Here is a 20,395-nt window from a genome sequence, read left to right as displayed (position 1 = left end):
GCATTTTACCTCGAGCTAAAATGAGAATGGTGCAAAAATTCTGTTCGTTGCATGGGGGGGGGGGGGGGGGTAAATATTTGTTGTGAAAGAAAAAAAGTAAAGTTGTTTTAAAGAAGTGGAGTGGTATTGAACATAATAAAATAGAACTAAAAGAAAGTATAATGGAAAAGAATGGAAAAGAATGGAAAAGGATAGGATAGGATAGGATAGGATAGGATAGGATAGGATAGGATAGGATAGGATAGGAAAGGATAGGAAAGCAAAGAATGGAATGAAATGAAATGGAATGGAACGGAACAGAATACGATACAATATACAATATCATTCATTAAAATAAGATAGAGGAAGACAATGAATGGAACATAACTCAACAGGATTATTAAGCGGTTTTCCCCGAAAAGAATTAGCTGCAGCTGAAACGGATTTAGAATTGAATTATAAACGATTTATCAGCTTAAAATTTTGAACAGAATGGAACAAAACAGATAGATAAGGAAGGAAGCAAAAAGATCACTGATAACCAGTTGCGGTATCTCATCCCAGCAATTCTTCTAAAAAAAACTTCCTATAAGGAATTCGACAACCCATTACTGATCATGAATGATAACTTAGGGATAAATACTTCAAGTTATGATACTTGACATACAGTGAGTTTAAACTGGTTATGCCAAAACTATGTCAATAAGAAAGCGGGACTTCTTTTATGTACTCTGTTCCTTAATTAATTTTTGTACTGTTATCAGTAACGACATCGCTACATCTTAATCAAGAAATACTGTAATCAGTAATATGCTAAATTAGTATCTGCATCGTTTCTTTGGATTGTAGGGTTGTGAACAGCGAAGATGCTAGGGTACCGAAGACAGACCACCTGCTCTACGGTTCAACTCTTTAAACTGATAACGTATGAATTGAAAATGAGCTTCGACAATCCTGTCTGATCATCAAAACTTGACTTAATGTTGGTAAATTTTTCAAGTATAATTCAGAAATAACCCAGCAAAGTATTGGAATCTAAGGTACTGTTATGCATTGAAGGAGAGCATTTAGGTTGAACTGGGCTTTTGGATTATCAATTTTTATTTTTACTACTGCGTAAAATCTTCAGGTTAACGTACCAATACTCGCCCCTGAATCAACCAACATGCAGTGAAAGAAAACCGAGACATTAATATTGTTGGTTACTGTAAGTATCACTTTATGCCTTTGAAAATAACTTACTGGAGTTCTAACTATCCTGCCTTTACTTTGTTAGTTATACCCTTAAGACTAAAGTAAATCGTTCGATAAGTCGTTGAATTAGTTTGAAATAAATAGTCCACCGTATGAGTAGTTAGCTTGATAAACAATCTGTAACCTTTTGATCGATTTTTGTGAGTAAAATAATACAGTTCCTAAAAGTAATATTTTATAAATATATATAATAAAATGTGCAATAACTTTAGATTTATGGTCTCAATGATAGTTGAAGTTTTTATCTAGATTCCTGAATTTATTTCGAATAGCGGTGATGTTGTTATGGTACAAATGTTGATACGGTAATCAAAACCGTCCCGCTATGGGTTGTTGTACGATGCCAAACTCTTCAATAAATGTTGTGCTATTAAAAAAAGGAAGTTTTTAAAATTTTAAATCGTTTTATATGATTTAATTTCTTGATAATCTTTAGGTTTAAATGATAGAACTGAATCTTATTTATAAAAGGAAAGTCGTTTGCTACTAAAAACAAATGCAAATATAACGTTTGCATGATGGCGTCATTTGGCTCTACTGCATCCAGAAACCCTTTCTTTATTCCGTTAATTAGCACCATTTTTCTTAAACTATTCTTATGAGGAAATAGACATTTGAATAAGAAAGAAAATTTGCTAAGAATCTTGGTAGTGGGAGTCAAATGAAACCATCATGCAAACGCGGTCCCCATAGCGCGTGCATTGCTTTGCAGGTATTGGAGCAATGGGTTGTCAAACATAATTCCAAACAAAGCTAAAATAAACAACCAATCTAACTAACTAGCTAATTTAAACCAGTTAAGTTTTGTATGGGAAACAATTATGGGTATGATCTTATTTTTTTTCCGTATTGAAAGGAAAGGTAAAATTTATGCAAGAATGACCTGGGATTGGAAAACACTGTATGTGGTTTGGACAGCCATTATCTTCATGTGTCTACTAGAACTGGGAGGTAAGAGATCTAAGATATACATATATATATATATAAAGTACAAATACAAGGAGATGGACCGTTGGCAGATGGTAAACCTTGATCGAAGTCAAAAAAAAAAAAAAAAACGATATCAATTTTACTTATAAATAAATGCAAGGTAAACGTCGAGCACATTGTGTCATCTTCATCATGCTGTCTACAAGTCAGCACATTGTTCATCACAACAGCCAGTGTCATCTTCATCATGCTGTCTATAAGTGAGCACGTTGTTCATCATAACAGCCAGTGTCATCTTCATCATGCTGTCTATAAGTGAGCACATTGTTCATCATAACAGCCAGTGTCATCTTCATCATGCTGTCTATAAGTGAGCACGTTGTTCATCATAACAGCCAGTGTCATCTTCATCATGCTGTCTATAAGTGAGCACGTTGTTCATCATAACAGCCAGTGTCATCTTCATCATGCTGTCTATAAGTGAGCACTTTGTTCATCATAACAGCCAGTGTCATCTTCATCATGCTGTCTACAAGTGAGCACATTGTTCATCATAACAGCCAGTGTCATCTTCATCATGCTGTCTACAAGTCAGCACATTGTTCATCATAACAGCCAGTATCATCTTCATCATGCTGTCTACAAGTGAGTACTATGTTCATCACAACAGCCAGTGTCATCTTCATCATGCTGTCTACAAGTCAGCACATTGTTCATCATAACAGCCAGTATCATCTTCATCATGCTGTCTACAAGTGAGCACATTGTTCATCAGAACAGCCAGTGTCATCTTCATCATGCTGTCTACAAGTCAGTACATTGTTCATCATAACAGCCAGTGTCATCTTCATCATGCTGTCTACAAGTGAGCACATTGTTCATCACAACAGCCAGTGTCATCTTCATCATGCTGTCTACAAGTGAGCACATTGTTCATCATAACAGCCAGTGTCATCTTCATCATGCTGTCTATAAGTGAGCACGTTGTTCATCATAACAGCCAGTGTCATCTTCATCATGCTGTCTATAAGTGAGCACGTTGTTCATCATAACAGCCAGTGTCATCTTCATCATGCTGTCTATAAGTGAGCACGTTGTTCATCATAACAGCCAGTGTCATCTTCATCATGCTGTCTACAAGTGAGCACATTGTTCATCATAACAGCCAGTGTCATCTTCATCATGCTGTCTACAAGTGAGCACATTGTTCATCATAACAGCCAGTGTCATCTTCATCATGCTGTCTATAAGTGAGCACGTTGTTCATCATAACAGCCAGTGTCATCTTCATCATGCTGTCTATAAGTGAGCACATTGTTCATCATAACAGCCAGTATCATCTTCATCATGCTGTCTATAAGTGAGCACGTTGTTCATCATAACAGCCAGTATCATCTTCATCATGCTGTCTATAAGTGAGCACGTTGTTCATCATAACAGCCAGTGTCATCTTCATCATGCTGTCTATAAGTGAGCACGTTGTTCATCATAACAGCCAGTGTCATCTTCATCATGCTGTCTATAAGTGAGCACGTTGTTCATCATAACAGCCAGTATCATCTTCATTATACTGTCTACAAGTGAGCACATTGTTCATCACAACAGCCAGTGTCATCTTCATCATGCTGTCTACAAGTGAGTACATTGTTCATCATAACAGCCAGTGTCATCTTCAACATGCTGTCTACAAGTGAGCACATTGTTCATCACAACAGCCAGTGTCATCTTCATCATGCTGTCTACGAGTCAGCACATTGTTCATCATAACAGCCAGTGTCATCTTCAACATGCCGTCTACAAGTGAGCACATTGTTCATCACAACAGCCAGTATTATCTTCATCATGCTGTCTACAAGTGAGCGCACTGTTCATCACAACAGCCATTGTCATCTTTAACATGTTCTCCACATATACAAGTGAGCGAATTGTTTATCTGAAACAAAAGTGATCCATACTATTTATGTTTTCAATTGAGAATTTTCCTGAGAAAAACCGATTAAATATCCGATATTAAGTGGGAATTTTCTTTGCGCTGCTCTTGTTCGTAAGTGCCTTTGGTTATTGTCACGTCTTAAGTTCAAAAATAGACAAATTCAAGAGCCATTAACAAAAACAACCACTCGGACAAACACGCTTAAAACATGCGATGGTTCATAGCCAATTTAATCATTCAATTTGCTTTGTTATAAATATATTACACGGCATTGCTGTTACAAGGTTATCAACTAGTATCGTTTGACCAAAGACCACGTATTACCGAAAAAAGCGCATGTTCTATTCTGACAAATCTATTTTTCTTTTAATGTACAAATAGCCAGAGTAGAATCATTTTAGTGGAGAAAAATACACTCAAAAAGTTAATAACTTGAATTTCAAGTAAAGTTATAAAGAGCATTAGACAGACAGACAGACAGACGGCCAGACAGAAGATTGAGCTGCAGTTTCAAGCATTGATCAGAAATATTTAAGAGTGATTTCAAACTATGAAACAAAAACAAAAACGAGGACTTTTTAGGATTGGTGTGACCATCTGCGAACGGCTCCTCTCTGACTGCCCTTTCATTTCAGCCAATTTCGTTCATCTTATTTCAAAATTAAATGAATGACTGCTACCGACCAACGCCAAAAATGCATATATATTTTTTGTCCCAGTAATGACAGCCTTGATAGGCTTATACGCCTCCTCGTGTGGAGATCCGTAAGTAAGTAATGACATAATTGAAAATGACTAATTTTCTATTATTTCAATAAAGATTCCAAACCGTACGAAAGACGTGCTGCAGTAGAAAAACCTTTATCAGGTAATTATAAAGAAAACAACATTTGAATTGAAGGTGACGCACGCCGACAGGGCTCCACATTTTATTGAACACGATGGTCTTTCCAATTTATAATTGCACTGGAGGGTTTTCCCCTGATTTGTCAGGGCAAAAAGACAGCGCATTAGCTGCAGACAGGTATTCACTCTAATAGCTTGCGTAAAACCTTTCCCCCCCTTTTATCAGTATATTTTTAAACGAAAAAAATAAAAAAATAAATAATAAAAAAAAAAAAAAAAAAAAAGAGAGAGAGAGAGAGAGAGAGAGAGAGAGAACTAAATTTATCTTAAAATTGAAACCCTTAATCTATGCTAGCTGCAGCTGATAAACTCCTTTTATACTCAGAGACCGATTATTGAAAATGTACTTTCCTTTCATTAAAAAGGAAAAGTGAGAATGTCTTCTTTAAATATCTTTGCTATAGACGTAACCAAGGGGGAAAAATTTCAATACCTTTGCGTTTGACTGAGAAACGGGCTTAAAGCGGTTTACAGCCCGAAACCCTGCAACCGAATAAAAATATTTTAAAATTAGGGTAAAGATAAAAGACAAAACGGTTTCTTACGATTGCGTGTAAAAGATATTGAGGTTAGTGAATGTCTAAGTTTAGAGTAAAAGGCTTCACCCAAAAATAATAGCCAAAGTGAAATTCCCTGATATCTCATCATTTCCTATCAAAATTAGAGTGATTATTTAGAGAGAAGCTTGTTAGTGAGGATTAGGGATCGTGAGCGCGGCTTAAATTCGATAATTAGGTCTAATGAGGTTTCAAATGATGAAGCGATAAGACATTGGAAGCTTACAGGTATACTACTAGAATGATTTGATGTCATGAAAGATGTGAATCTGTTACGAACCAGCATCAAAATGACAAGTTATGGCTAGGAATCGTGAGTCTTTAGTCCAGTGTCCGGTGATAAGAAAACAAATTATTCGTAGAAAAAGGATAGCTTTGTAGTATCCATTAGTGTATCTTCCATTGCGCATCTAAAAGCGTGAATGTTTGGATGTAGTCATGACCCGTTTTGTACCCAAAGAGTGTACCGTATCATCTGTTTTATCGGTTCACTCTTGTTGATTGGTTTGAAGCCTCCATGAAAGAGGTGTTTAATTAATACCGATGTAGGAGCTATTTTTTAACGAAGCGAATCAATATTGCTTGCAAGCGACAAAGACCCGAGAATCTAATTATTTTTAATTTGAATATTTTATAATTCTATTATAGATTTATTATTAGATTTTTTATCTTAAATAGTTAAATAGTTAGTTAGATGTGCAGGTCCACATCAGCTATATAGCTGGCAGTTTTAAGACCTGCGGAAACAAATAAAGTTGTATGTGTGTACTGCAATAGTGACCACGAAGCAATGGCTCCAAGTCGATCGAGGTTAGACTTGAAGTGTTCTTACATTAACTGTATTTCATCAGGTCCAACCTCGACTTGAAACCATTGTTTTGTGGTCACTCAAGTGCATTCAAAAAATTCCACAATTATCATAATGCATCTAGACATTCGCTCAAATACTAAGAGTTAATCCTTTACAAAGTCAAAATCCTCGCCAAAAAACATGGCAGAAATAAGGAGGTTCAAGTCAGACTGAGTAGAATTTGGCTAATTCCTTGGCGATAGTATTAATGCGATCCCACGCTGAGAAAACAAGACGGCTAGAAATGAAATGGTATTTCAGTATATACTTGATTTGATCACTGAAAACCCATTTGAAAACCAGATTAAGGATTAGATATATACATTAAAGGATAAACAAGAGGTATTTTAATACCTCTTGTCTTATTCTTAAAAGGATAAGATATTGTTCAGCCTACCCCGAATTCATCATATGAACCTTTATTTCTTTTTCTACCTTGCACTGCGTTGCATTCCCAACCCCATTCCATTTCATTCTATTCTATTCTAAGCTTATATGCACACCCCAAAAGCTCAGCGTTCAAAAACGGAACGCAAATACTTGAAAATCAGGAATTCCTCTTCCAATAAATTTTTCATGCACCAATAAATAAATAATATCTTGAATGAACGACTTTGTACTGAAATGCTATATATATAGCATTCTTTGTAACTTCAGCTCGTACCGTACCATGACCGTATATTATAACATAGCTATAACTAAGTGTTGGATTGAGTGAAGCCTACAAAGACAAAAAGGAAGCCATTTCAGTGTTATGGCATGTTGCCTCGTGTACGTGGTCAGTTAAGTCAGTATTCTAAGTTTTGGACCTAACTAAAATAGGAATGACTCTTGGAAATATCTTAGTATTGCGAAGGATGCATGTGGGCACGAGGTGTTCCCAAGAACATGTAGTTTTTTAAGACTATTTTTACAGTATATTGTCCTTAATTGTGGTCTCAAAATATCAATGTTTTTCAGAACCCTGTCAGTTGGATCGCTACAGATGCGGTACAAAATGTATCCCTCTAAAATGGATCTGTGATGGCTACAACGACTGTGACGACAATCTCGACGAGAGAAACTGTCTACTAGCAAATCAGAACGCTACAACAGGCAAATGTAATCACCCAGAAAATGATGTCGATTTTGTATAAGCTGGAAGTGTACTCACAGCACAGTAGCACTCAAAAGGTTTTCCAATTTTAATTAATCGTTCAAAAAGGCAAACAAACCGAGAATGAAACCTTGATTAAAAAACTTTTCAATGAAATCTAACAAATCATACTTTTGCTTCTTAGGAATACAAATAATTAATCTCTGAAAAAATAAGTAAAGTAATAATCACGATATTATTTATAGAGAAACTACTCCGAGAAAACAAATGAAATGGGATTCAAAGCCAATACTTTGATAAGAAAGCCAATGATGTGTTGTGCGTACATTCTCTCCCAGCTTATGTCAAATCTATTCTTGCTTTTATAATTCTATGCAATTATTTATCAATATCGACTTCAGGGCTCAAAATACACGCACTCGCAATAATATAAAATGAGGTAGAGTTTTTTTCTCATGAAAAAGTTAATAAATTAAGAATGATCAAATACACTAAAAATGAGATCCCTTTTTTTCAAAAATAAGACTTCATCTGCATTGGTTTTATTTTAATTTTCAAAATAGATCTAGCCTCACTATTGAACTAAATGCCTGCGTACAAGAAAATCTTAAAGTCCTTTTTTATTTCTCCTATTCTCTAAGTACGTGGAGGTAGGTGGCACTTAAACCAGTAATTTTTTTCTTAAGAAATGAACGAAACAAATAATATTTTTCCATACAGTTTTAAATATTTTCGTTAAAATTGAAAAAACAACCCTTGATTGCTGGCAGAGATTTGTAAAACGTATAATATTCCAAACATTTCTTGCACACATGTAGAGCAGACGCAAGAAACTCATAAGATGTTCCAGCAAAGGCTATCCACATCTGTACATTCGCTAGATAGATCGTAATCACCACATTTTTATTTAACATTTTATGATTAATAAAGTCCAAACTTTCAAGTTGCGTATAATCCTGTCTAAACTTGACATGTTTTTGTCTCGCTCCAATATTTAAAGTTCAAAAACCCCATTTAGTTTTCTTAAAAGACCATTTCATTATTCAAAGAATAAGTCTTTTTGTGACAGTTTTTCGCACGCCGACTTGATTTAACATCTTAACTTTTTCAGACCTGTTTATCGACGAAAACCTTTTATGAAACGTGATTTAATCTAATCTCTTTTTTACTGGGTTATTATTTTAACCTTCATCTTCTAAGGCTGGAAAGTTCAAATTCAGAATTCCAACATTTCATTTTTACCTTCGGTATCTATTTTTAGCCATATGTCTTTACTCAATTTTTTTCTTCTTCTTTGAAGTGACAAGCGCTAAAATTCAGGAAGCTGGCAACATTCTGGATGGCAGCCCAAGTGTGAGCACTTCTCCAGGTAATATCACATTCATTTACAAAACACCTATTTCTGAGCATCTGCTTAACGCAATGAACGTACTTCGTATTCACATAAGAGTCCATATTGAAGCTATTAATATTGTGGCTCTGTATGTGTATCTACTGAGACTAGTGCATCAACATTCAATCCATTTGTTTTTGATTCGGCTTCACTCATCGTCTAGACAGTTCTTTTGTTGATTTTTTTTTACTGGAGTATTCTAAGCGCTTTTTGTTGCTCAGCGGATTATTTCTATATTTCTGGAAAAAGCCTGGTATATTGTTGATTCCAGTTTCACGCTGCTAAATAAACACTCTAGGGCGCTGCTGGTTTTCCTGTGGTGGCCATTTCTGTGCGATTCTCGTGACGTCATCGATGTTGACGAACCTTCATTCTACTGAATACGATTCTCATAAGCTTTTTTTACGTGCTGAGAAAACTTATACTCCGGGGAGTTCTTGTCTTAGAAAGACGTAGAGCATGTCTCTCAATAATACCTTGTATTTTCGCAAGCATTCAGTATTGGATGTCAGTTGCCTCCGACATGCTGGTGGAAATTCACTTAAAGCTCTTGTTAAGGTTTTAAGCGGTGCCAACATGGCCGTCGCGTCTGTTTTATGATTTTACAGGAGCTAATTGGACATGAAATGCGTGCAAAGGACTTATTGGGATTTTCTAGAATAACGAAACCTAAATGAAAGGTTATTGCTGTAAAAATCATTTGAGTAATTTTTTTTAAATCAAAAAAGCTGAGATCGTACTTGATCTTGCCATTTTTCTGCCACATTTCAGGATGTTCTTCAAAGATGTTCTCATGTGACAAGGGCGACAAGTGCCTAAAGATGAGTTCGTTGTGTGACACTTTGCGTGACTGCAGCGACGGCAGCGACGAAGTAAACTGCCCCGCCAAATCCTCAGGTAGTGATCCACTTTTCGAAGAAAAACCCTGAGTCAATATTAAACAAAGTGTAATGTTCAATTCTTAATTCTTTTAAGGATGCGAGGTCAGCAAGTTTTCATGTGACAGTGGAGCCAAGTGTTTGCCAATGACATGGTTGTGTGACAGCATTGATGACTGTATTGATCGCAAAGATGAACACAATTGCCCGGTCACCAAAGGTACTACCCAACACCAAAAATAAAACTTAACATGATAATTGAGGTCTTTCACAAAATATTGGATTCATACGCGTGAAAACTGAAGTATTTTGGGAAAATCATCTTGTGGGTTGAAACTGAAAGAAAGCCTTGAGGATAAGAAGTATTAACCTTAAGCATTTTATTTTGGATTCATTGATAACAGGTGTATCAGTTGCTCAAGCAGCAGAAGCAGCCGCAATGACAGCGGCACAGGAAGCAAAGCGGGCAGCATTTGCTGCACAGGAGATGATGAAAAGCGCTAAAGAAGCGGCCGACAAGGCCAAACGAGCTAGACAAATCGCTGAAGCTGTCGAAACCTCTTAAGTACGAACACCCTCATATACGACCGGGTCGATTTACGAGGTTCAACCAATACAGTGACTCAAATATAGCGACTCTACCATGCAGTGAGACTAAGAATAGGATGGAGTGGAATGTAATTCTGCATGGTTTCTTTGAATGATATCAACAGATCGATCTTATCTTTCAAACAAGTGAACAATATGAAATCCATGCCTTCAAACTTCATAACCCGAAAAATCAGTTTATCTGCCATTTTAAGTTTCTAAATATGAAGAAACTATTATGCTGTTGTTTATATTTTTAGCTTTTATCTTTTCAAAATAATTCTGATTTTCAAAATAATTCCTCGGCGACCAAGCGCATTTTTGTTTAAGGCAAGTGTGCGGCGAGAGCAGAGGTGCTATAATTAATGGATTTTTTTATAGGTTTAAGCTCCTCAAACTTAATCGGGTTTAAACAAAATAGAATTGAAAAAAGAAACTTGATTAAAAGTAATAAGAACGATTAACGCATACAGTGGGGTTGAAAAACTGCGTTTCATAATCAATGATATAGTAATATTCGCCTAAAGAAAGAAGGAATTTTTTGGGGGAGAAAGATGCAAAATTAGATTAAGTTTGAGTTATCGACTTTGAGATTTTCTTTTAAGGGTGCCCGCCTTTTTTGGAGTACATGTCATTTTTCATGAATCCTAAAAGATTTTTTTCCTTTTAAGTAGACGGCGGCGGCCATTAGAATGTCGTTTATTGACATACTGGCAAGTTTACTAAGTAAACCCTCACATAGTCCCTTCCGAGAAACCAAAGTAGGCTGTTCCATTATTTTAGAATCAAGGAATAACTTTATTTTTAACATGACTAAGAATCAGTGTTTATTTTATCGAGAGAAAAAATCATGAGTCACGTTATCTCTTTTTGTCCTTCCAGCTATCTTTTTCTTAATGGTGCATTTTAAGGAAATATTTCGAGCTTCCCGAAATGATTTGCCGTATCTAAATGAAGAAATCATAAAAAATTAAGCTCGATAAGGGAAGGTGATGTTGCACGATTCTTGATGTACTGGAGATTTCAGATGGGATCTTTTTAATGATTTTATTTGAACATTTGATCCAGGAATCAGTCTGTAAAATGCATTAAAAAAAGCTATTTGCGACAGGTCCTCGACTTTGAGTTGCCAGCAAGAAATTTAAACTAGAAAAATGATAATAAATCGCGTAACGAGGACGATTTTTTACCTAGGGGACTACCCTAGCCTTTTTAATTGTCGCCTTTTTATTTCTAACGAAATATTATGATGACCGTTTAAATCCTAGTCAAAAACTATTAACGGAAAGCTTAATCAAGGCTTTAATTGCAAACTCACACATTTTTGATTCATTGCATTTAAATCCATCGCTAAAGAACTTCAAAAACCGAATCGCGAGGAGTTTTTTTTAGCGAGACTCGATATTAATGCAAATATTTAACGTCTCGGTAAAGTCTTCAAATAAAAGCCAGTCTACGAGTGCGTTGACAAGATATCAGGATAAAAATAATAATTTTGTGTTAAGCCCAAGTTAGCTAATGTGAAGGTTTTGTGTGTGTGTTGTTTTTTGTGTGTTCTCTCTAGATCACACCGCTGGTTGACAAACAGCAACAAAAACAAACAGAGTTAAAAGGACTTCGCACATGAATCAACATCAATCGTAAACCCTACTGAGGGGATTTGGAACATCTATCGCTGCATAGCCTCTTTGGAGCTTCCGTTCAAATTTTATCAAACTAGCTATTATCAGCTTCGCTTTGACTGTTACGAGTGCATTAAAACAACTGTAAATCTATTTGCTTAAATGAAGGGAAATAAGTACGTAATAAATGCGGAACTTTGTCCTTCTGAGGAGAAGCGAAATAATGAAAAAAGTGCAAAACCCTATTAAAAAGAGCAGCACGAATGAAGTGCAACAGCCACTGATGTAAGGTAGAAAAATAAAAAAATAAAAAAATAGTGCAACAAAGCCAATAACATGCAAAACCCAATAAAGTGAAAAACCCAATAAGAAGCAAAGACCCAATAAAGTGCAAAAATCAAATAGGAAAAACCCAGTAAGGAACAAAACCCAATGAAATGCAAAAATCCACTAGTAAGCAACAAAACCCAATAAAGTGCAGAAATCCAGTAAGGAAAAAACCCAACAAAGTGCAAAAATTCAGTAAAAATGAAATCCAATCGGTAAAGTGTAACAACCAAGAAGGAACAAAACCTTATAAATGCAAAGCCCAATAACAAAAGTTAAGAATGCAATAAAGTCAGTAAAAACCCAGTGAATTGCAAACCCCTAAAAATATTTTCAAAAAATAAAAAGTAGTACAAAAACAAAACGTATAACTGAAGTGCAACCATGACAAATCTAATATTTCGAGTCCAAAATCCAAAATGACCAAGTAGTTAAAACCTTAAAAGCCTTTTTTTCCAACTCCATCGTTTTCAGAACGGATATCAGTAGGTATTCACTTTAGTTCTAAAAACGCCAGAAATATTTTCCATAATTACCACTGACTTTCCTCATTGTCAAGCATAATATAAAATATATAGAATTAAGATACCACATAGAATGGAAGACTTTTAGCATAGTTTCGTGTAAAACCCATTTCTATATTGTTGATTAGACGAATCATGTGCATTAAGTAATAAAAAGCCTAGAGGGGGAAAAGAAAAAAAAATGGTTTGTTTAGTCGAACACTCACGTATTCAGGGAGCATCGCACTCGGATGAAAATAGCCCTAGAATGATTTCCTGCCTTTCGATAAACAAAATTGCTAACGACAATAAAAACAAAACATAACCGTTGTGAAATTTCTCTGGCTCCCTCGCTTGTGTATCCAAGGGGAACAAAGGGCTTCGCTTGCCGTTTTCTAGATATTTCTTATCGAGTTGCAATATCCTATTTTGTACAACAAATGTATATCTATACAAACAGAATTACATGTCACCGTTTCTGTATGTAAGCTTATTACTGATGGACTGATAGCTATAGAGAAAAATAGTGTTTCTTTATACTATACTCGATCTATATTTACATATTAGGCTTACTAGCTAGCTAGCTAGCTACTGGAGATCCCTTTAGAGGGAAATCGAAAATAGAAAAGAAATACCAGTTGTTTAAATGAAACACCATATACAAGTACTTAGCGACTAAACAGCCTTTTCACAGTTCGAAGCCGTTAAAACGCTATTTAAGATTTAGATATACTAATCTAATAAATTCCTTGAGCAGTAATAAAAAACTGAATTTCGAGTTTGAAACCCCTGCCGTTTTAATTTGCAGGAATTTGTTTATATTTGCGGAGATACAGACGGTTGAAACCTACTATAAGACAATCAGTAACTCGCAATTCTTAATGTTTGTTAAATAAACCAAACATTCTTTAAAATCAATATATTGTGAAAACATTCTCTTCTAAAAGCAATTTAATAGCTTTAAGATAGAGTGTCTAAGCCCTACCTTCCCTTTGACTTGAAATCTAAACAAACACAACAATATTAAAATGGTTTATAGTTATTTCAATTTTATTTAGCTGCCTTTCGTTTTCACGCCTCACAGCTGCCATTATTTTGAAACTGCAGTAACAATACACTACTTAACCGTAGAGTTTCTTTACAATTTACATTAAGTAGCTCAACACACGGCAATTCATTAACTGACTTCGCATGTTTGACTTGCGCTGGAAAAAAAAAATTCATACAAACTCTAGCTTCCCCTCTAGAATATTCTAAAAAGGTAGTTAAAAAAACTCCAAAATATAGTAGCGGTAATTTGAATTACAATCATTAAAAGGAAATGTGATAAGAGTCATAATACTAAAGATTGTTTGAGGAAGTAACGAGCGAGGGCTATGTTTGACCGGGTCTTTCTTAAGTAAAGGGGTTTTCCAACGAAACGTGGAAGGCTAGATATAAGATGTGCTTTCATGATTGATATGATTCATGTATCTGATAGGAATTTATCAATTACTGCCGTTGCCTTGGGGATAATCAAAGCCTTTCTGGAATCACCTAATGATTTTTTTCGAAATTGCTTAAATAAGGTTATCTTTTCTTTGGAAATAAATGCTGCTCTCATTTTAAGCTTTTCGAGTCCACGATGTGTAAGTTGGACATTTCTGCTCATGCTCAAAAAGCGACGATAGACGTCCACTTGATGGCAACATCCAATCACAAGCAAGGAAACATTCTATCTCGAATGCTAGATATACAAAGCAATCCACCTTGGCTATTACTCGCTAAATTTTATCTCGCATTTACGGGGAACTCCAAAATTATTCAGCGTGAAATACCAAGACCGGAAAAGATGTTTAATTAAGATGGTATTTCAAAGAATGTGTCAAAGGTAAATGCTTTGAAATTCAAATTGGTAGATCCATTCAGCGAAGCAACACGGACTAAAAGGGTGACGTCGGCAGGCTGGCATGAAAAGAGCCAAACAGAGTTAAAGTTCTTTATTTTCCAAGAGACAGGGACTAAGGAAGTCACGCGGAGAAAATATCCGAGAAAGATTATAAAAGGACTTCATCAAGACATAATCTATTCAGATTGAGAGAACGTAACGAAAGACGACACCAATCGCTGAAATCTATCGCTCTATACTTTTAGTGTTCTAGAACTGATGTAGAGAGTGAGCGAAGAAATCACTGACAAACGTTTTGTTACCTGCATGAAGAAAACAGAAAGAGAAAGCGTTGGTGGACGGACGTGAGATGGATCTATGGTCTCGGTCTGATAAGTCAGCATTTTGACAAGCGGCTCACACACCACTAGGAAGGGATTTTCAAGAAAGATCTTCAACACGGCGCGTGTCGTCACATCTCTAAGTCAGTGTTAATGAACTCGAGTGTGTACATGTTTTTATGTATTTTTAATCCGCCTTGCTCTTGGAGACTCTCGACCAACAAGATCACGGATATAACAAATCCCCAAGATGACGACTGCATTGTCAAAAAAAGACATTCCGTTGTTAATGATTTCCATTATTGCTGTTGTAGCTAATCTTTTCGTCTGTGTCCTCGTCTTCGCCAAGAGACGACTGCGTACCCGTACTAATAAATTCGTCGTCTCATTGGCTATATCAGACATTCTGATCGCAGGCATTTTACTCCCGATATGCCTTGCGCAGGTCAACCCGACTGTCATCGCCTATATGGGTTCCATCACCCTTTTGGCTGGGGTAGCTAACATCAGTGTTGTTACAATAGATCGCTACATTGCTGTGTTTAAACCGTTCAGATACAGCGAGATAATGCGCCTCTGGTTCGCTAAGATCATTGTTCTCGCCTGGTCATTAAGTATTGCTGTTTCTCTTATTCCGCTCTTCTGGAACACAGACCCGACGACAACGGCACATCGCGTCTACATCTACACAGCGCAAATTGGCCTTGTCGTCTTCTCCTATGTCTTAATATTTGTTGCGTATATCAGAATCTTCCGTAAAGTCCACCAGACCGTCAAAAAAGAGAGAATCTTAATGCTATCTTTAGCAAAATCTCATGGGCAGGAATTCGAAAATAATTCAAGGGCGTCACCAAGCTCCTCCGAGTCGAAAGTTGCGCGAGTTTCTATCATAATCGCAGCCAATTTTATGCTGACATGGCTGCCAGTGGAATACATGACTTTCATGGGTAACCTAGGAAAGGAAGAGTATATCCCGGAATCCTTGTCTAGCATCTCTTTTTACACCATTGCCTTGGGTGCACTGATCGATCCCATGGTTTATTCTTACCTCAAGTCCGACTTTAGACAAGCCATCAAGAGTTTATTTGTAAAGCGGTCCCGAGAAAACGAGATGAGTAGCACGCAAGGGTTTCTGGGACAGACAAGACGGCTGGAAAGTGGACAACGATCTACACTCATATAAAAAACGATGGACATACGATACTTGGAGTATTCCCTTATAAAAAACAGGATAACGAGTCATTAAACAGCTAACGGCAAAATGTAGATATTAAAGCTTTAAAGCCAAATTACTAAATCGCAATTTTGACTGCGCTCCAATCATAGTAAAAATCGATCACTTCGGTCTACTGTTCTACCGTCTATACTATCTCTCCCCCAGGCCAATACAGATAAGTATAAATTACTTTCCTTAGAAACTATAGGCCGGAAACGATACAATACGAAATGGTAGATTTTTTTCTTCTGCTAGAGACTGTGGAACAAAAATATGTTTTTTTCTAAGACAGAACGGGTAAAATAAATAAGAATGTGAATTTTGGATTCGTGATGCGAGTTGAGAGGAGAACAAATATGTCCCTGATAACAACTGTTTTTCAAGTGTGCGTCTGTGCGATCTTAATGGGTTTATTGCTATCCATGTAGACTGAAATGTCCCCAGGTCATGCACACATCGTTTTCACACTAAAAGTAAAGAGGTGAAAATATTAAACTTCGAGTTTATGGATTTTAAAAAGACAATAAAGAATCTTACAATATGAATATCTTGTTGAGGAAGTCATGCTGAGATGAGATGCTTGCTAAAACACTTGACCGAACCCTTCAGCAGTATTTAAATTGCTGTTAAAGCTGTTAAACTCAGGGCAAATAAAACAAAATTTAATCAAATGAAATAAAATATTCTCCGTGATCTTTGACGCCGTATAATTTTAAGTTCTTGAAGTTGTTTTTAGCTATAAAAATTACATAGTAATTACGTAGTAAGAAACCTTTTTAACTGAGTTTACGTGAGGATCGTGACGCAATGAGGGCTTGTAGAAAAAGAAATTCCTGAGGATTTATTGTGAATTCTACGACTAGATTGGAGTAAGTAAAGAAAGGACACCCAAGGTGTTTTACGACATACAAGCAAAGAGCTTTAGCCAAAGCCATAACACTAGACTTCGAGAGAGAATTAACCTAGGGCGTGGTAATAAGATCCACTTTGACATGGTTTTGCCGAGAAATGATTAAGGGACATGTAAAAAACCCACAAAATGCAGGGCGTAAACCGCATGTCAGTAGGAAAGAATGAAGTTAGAAACGACAAAAACAATAAGAAAAGAACACTATAATTTCTCATCGTTGAGGGATAACACAACTCTATTCTACTTGCGAAGCGGCGGGTGCCAGATCCAGCTACCTCTCACGATCTTGTGTCCCATACCCCCATGTGTAAATGATAAGATGGACGAATATTGTTCTAGTTAATGGACTCAGACGCAGCTTGAAACCACATCAGTCTACTCAGCCCGCAAACCGCTAATGCGTTTTAGTGCTTGATTCTTATGGGGTTATAGAATGCTCAATTACCTCAAGTGACCACAGCTAATGCGTCAAATGCGTAAGGAGTCAGTTATGATTTCATTGAGCCTGGTAGTTAGGCATGCGCACTTTCAGAGAAACCGGCTTTTGAGAAGTGAAGCTATAAAGTAGGGTCAGTAAAAGAAATATCTGAGGATTTATTGTGGATTCTACTAGTTTGGAGTAAGTAAAGAAAGGGCACCCAAGGTGTTTCAAGGCATACTAGCTAAGAGCTTTAGCCAAAGACACAACGCTAAGTTTTGAGAGAGAATTAACCTAGGGCGTGGTCATGATAAGACATGATATCTTGACAGTTTTGGAGTGTGGAGTGAGTGCTGACAGAAACGATTCCATGCGCATGCGCAAAGTTTAGACCTACTTAAAAGTACTGAAGCTATAAGATAATTGCAGATCGGTCAGTGTCGAAGGGTGTGTACAGAAATGATCCCATGCGCTGCGCACAGTTTAGAGGAACTTTAAAGATAACAGCTTAAAAGGTGACTGAAGACATTTAGTTATGACGGTCAATATCTGAAAATGATACAATGCGCATGCGCACTTTGATGAAGCGTCGAAATTTTGACCTCTTGCAGTTTCGTGACAAAAAGAGAATATATCTGTCAAGTCATCAATCCGAAGTGAAATATTGAAGCAAGAGCATTTGATGGGAATCTTTATACCCTTGCTATGGAGTAGAGAGCTTAGATAAAGAAATACTTAGCTTAGAAAGAGCACAAACTTCTAAGTTCAAGAGAACAACAATAATTATCAATATTCAATAAGATATAACAGTCTAATGGTCATGATTAAGATCGAGCGAAAGTGGGGTTATACACTGTCTAATATGACTGCTATACGGGCCAATATCTTATCATTCAGATGACAAAGTTTTACGACCATAATTAAGAGCCCTAGGATAAAGGGTGCCTGTGTATCAGATAATCAATTCTTTAGATAAGTGGTTTGTTTTGATAACTCTTCAACAACTTCACAAGAAACGACTTGATTGTATATCATAACCGGCCCAGAGATTGACTATTTCAACCAGATAATGATTCCATTAGTAGATTTTACGGTCTTTTGAAAGGGCTTCACATTGCACTCTTCTACTAATGACCCATTATAACTCTTTGGAAAACGAGTCTCCAAGGCAACAGCGACTGAAGAAGGGAAGGAAGGAAAAAGCGGAAACATGGTTAAGATGTACCGGCATTGTACAAATAGATGATGAATTCTTTGTAAGGTAAATCTTAAAAACTCTTTAAAAAAATTCAGTTTCCAAGACAAAAGAGTTCGAAATTCAAGAAGGAAAAATATCTTTTGACATTTATTGTCGGAAAATCAGTCAAACAAATGTAATGCGATATAGTTTCTTCAGTTTCTCAAGACAGATTGTCAGAATTGGTCACACCGCGACTTCAAGTGAGTGGGGTCTTCTCATTGTTTGAACAAGTGGGAGCTAAAAAAAAGATCTAATATTTGAACCAAACTTACATCCTATTCTTGGCAATAACCTCTTATCGATATCAATCAATACTAGAAGAAAATCTGGCTCTCGCTCCGTTGCCATGACGACGAATATTTTACAAATGCGCGCTATGAATTATGGGATAAATTGAAACAAGGTGTTTCTTTGGGTATACGATTTCAACTAATATGACCTAATGTAAAATATATAGCAAGACATTTTCGTTTAAGTATATGATATCGATATTGTCCGGAAAACGTAGTTAGGACTTAATAAGTTTTATTTAAAGTGATTGCGTGGGTTAAATTTCCGTACATTTTATAATTATTAATATTTTATTTTGTTTTTTTGAAATCCATCTTTTTTCTCTAAAAGTAATATGCTATTATTGTTTTATACATTCTATGTATTAATAATATTAGAATAATATTATTGATTAATTTTTTTTTGAAGACGTATACTTTTTTAGACTATTTTTAACCTGTCTATCGTGATGACTGTTTATGGAGTACTTTTATATTATCTTAGAAATTAAGAATGTGATTGTGTGACTGGGCTTAATTCCTGGCGAAAAGAAACCGTGAGAGGGTTGAACTCGAATTTAGACCACAGGAATCCCAAATATAATAAATAGGAATTCCATGACTATCTCTTTGGAGTGTAAAAAAGCGCGTGGATAAAACACATTTAAGTGTCTGACAAGTAAAAAGGAACAATATGATATTAGTTTGGCGATACGTGTCTAACATACAATATCTGACCTGACCTTATAGCTTGTCTAATTCTATCTTTAGCTCTTCCACAGCATTGCGCATGCGCCGCTCTTCCTCGGGTTCAATACACTGCTGCAGCCAATCAGAGACTTGCTTTAGAATAGCTTCCTTTTGTAATTTGAAGTGAGTGAGTATGACATCTTCTAGCCCTTCAATATCAAAAATAAACATTTTACTTGTTAATGGGAAGTTTGTATTGCTATAGGCGCCAAAGCTCCTGCACAAATGCGGGATCTCAACAACTAAATGGCGACTTCTCGATAAAAACGCCAGAAAAACCTTGCATCTAGAGCAATGATCAAGTTAGCGGCATCCTGTCACCTGGATATACGAACCTCTTTGCTATAACAAGCCAACATTGAAAGTGTAAAAATACGAATTTTAATGGCGCACAGTTTACCAATAACAGATGATTACGGTTGTTAGCTATTTCGGCATTTTTTTCGAAGTGTCGACCCGTTAGTCTCGCTTTTATGACTTTAAAAACAAAAGGATATTTAAAGGATCTACTGGTAAAAGATCTACTGGTACCGCAAGCCTCAAACTGCAGTTCGACTTCAGGCGTTTT

The 20,395-nt window shown here is 36.2% G+C and overlaps 3 protein-coding genes across 6 annotated transcripts in view; 2 read left to right on the top strand and 1 right to left on the bottom strand.

Moving 5' to 3' along the window:
• Positions 1-827: 827 nt before the first annotated feature.
• LOC116303266 (CD320 antigen) lies at positions 828-10,824 on the top strand. Of its 4 annotated transcripts, none has more exons than XM_031712777.2 (9): positions 828-1,019; positions 1,109-1,186; positions 2,095-2,184; positions 4,917-4,964; positions 7,370-7,510; positions 8,806-8,874; positions 9,670-9,795; positions 9,874-9,996; positions 10,181-10,824. In XM_031712777.2, exons 3-9 carry the CDS (start codon positions 2,112-2,114, stop codon positions 10,339-10,341), a joined length of 741 nt encoding a protein of 246 aa, XP_031568637.1. In that variant the 5' UTR covers positions 828-1,019; positions 1,109-1,186; positions 2,095-2,111; the 3' UTR covers positions 10,342-10,824. The 4 variants fall into 4 exon arrangements, with proteins under 4 accessions (XP_031568637.1, XP_031568636.1, XP_031568638.1 ...); XM_031712776.2 differs by having other exon boundaries at positions 2,090-2,184; XM_031712778.2 differs by lacking the exons at positions 828-1,019; positions 1,109-1,186; positions 2,095-2,184; positions 4,917-4,964 and adding an exon at positions 7,040-7,196.
• Positions 10,825-15,196: 4,372 nt separating this feature from the next.
• The window catches only part of LOC116303263 (uncharacterized), a 33,554-nt gene continuing 28,355 nt past the window's right edge, over positions 15,197-20,395 (bottom strand). The window contains exon 43 of the mRNA XM_031712774.2: positions 15,197-19,976. Within this exon, the coding sequence (XP_031568634.2) occupies positions 19,822-19,976 (155 nt within the window). The 3' untranslated portion in view covers positions 15,197-19,821. The remainder of the gene's footprint in view (positions 19,977-20,395) is intronic.
• On the top strand, positions 15,275-16,933 carry LOC116303264 (octopamine receptor beta-2R-like). The gene has a single exon (XM_031712775.2). It carries the CDS (start codon positions 15,275-15,277, stop codon positions 16,205-16,207), a length of 933 nt encoding a protein of 310 aa, XP_031568635.1. The 3' UTR covers positions 16,208-16,933.

Source organism: Actinia tenebrosa, unplaced genomic scaffold (assembly GCF_029948245.1).
Source record: "Actinia tenebrosa isolate PJP-AT-01 unplaced genomic scaffold, QUT_ActTen_1.0 PGA_scaffold2__45_contigs__length_23673736, whole genome shotgun sequence".
Taxonomy (NCBI): domain Eukaryota; kingdom Metazoa; phylum Cnidaria; class Anthozoa; order Actiniaria; family Actiniidae; genus Actinia; species Actinia tenebrosa.
This window is presented reverse-complemented; position numbering and strand designations above follow the sequence as displayed.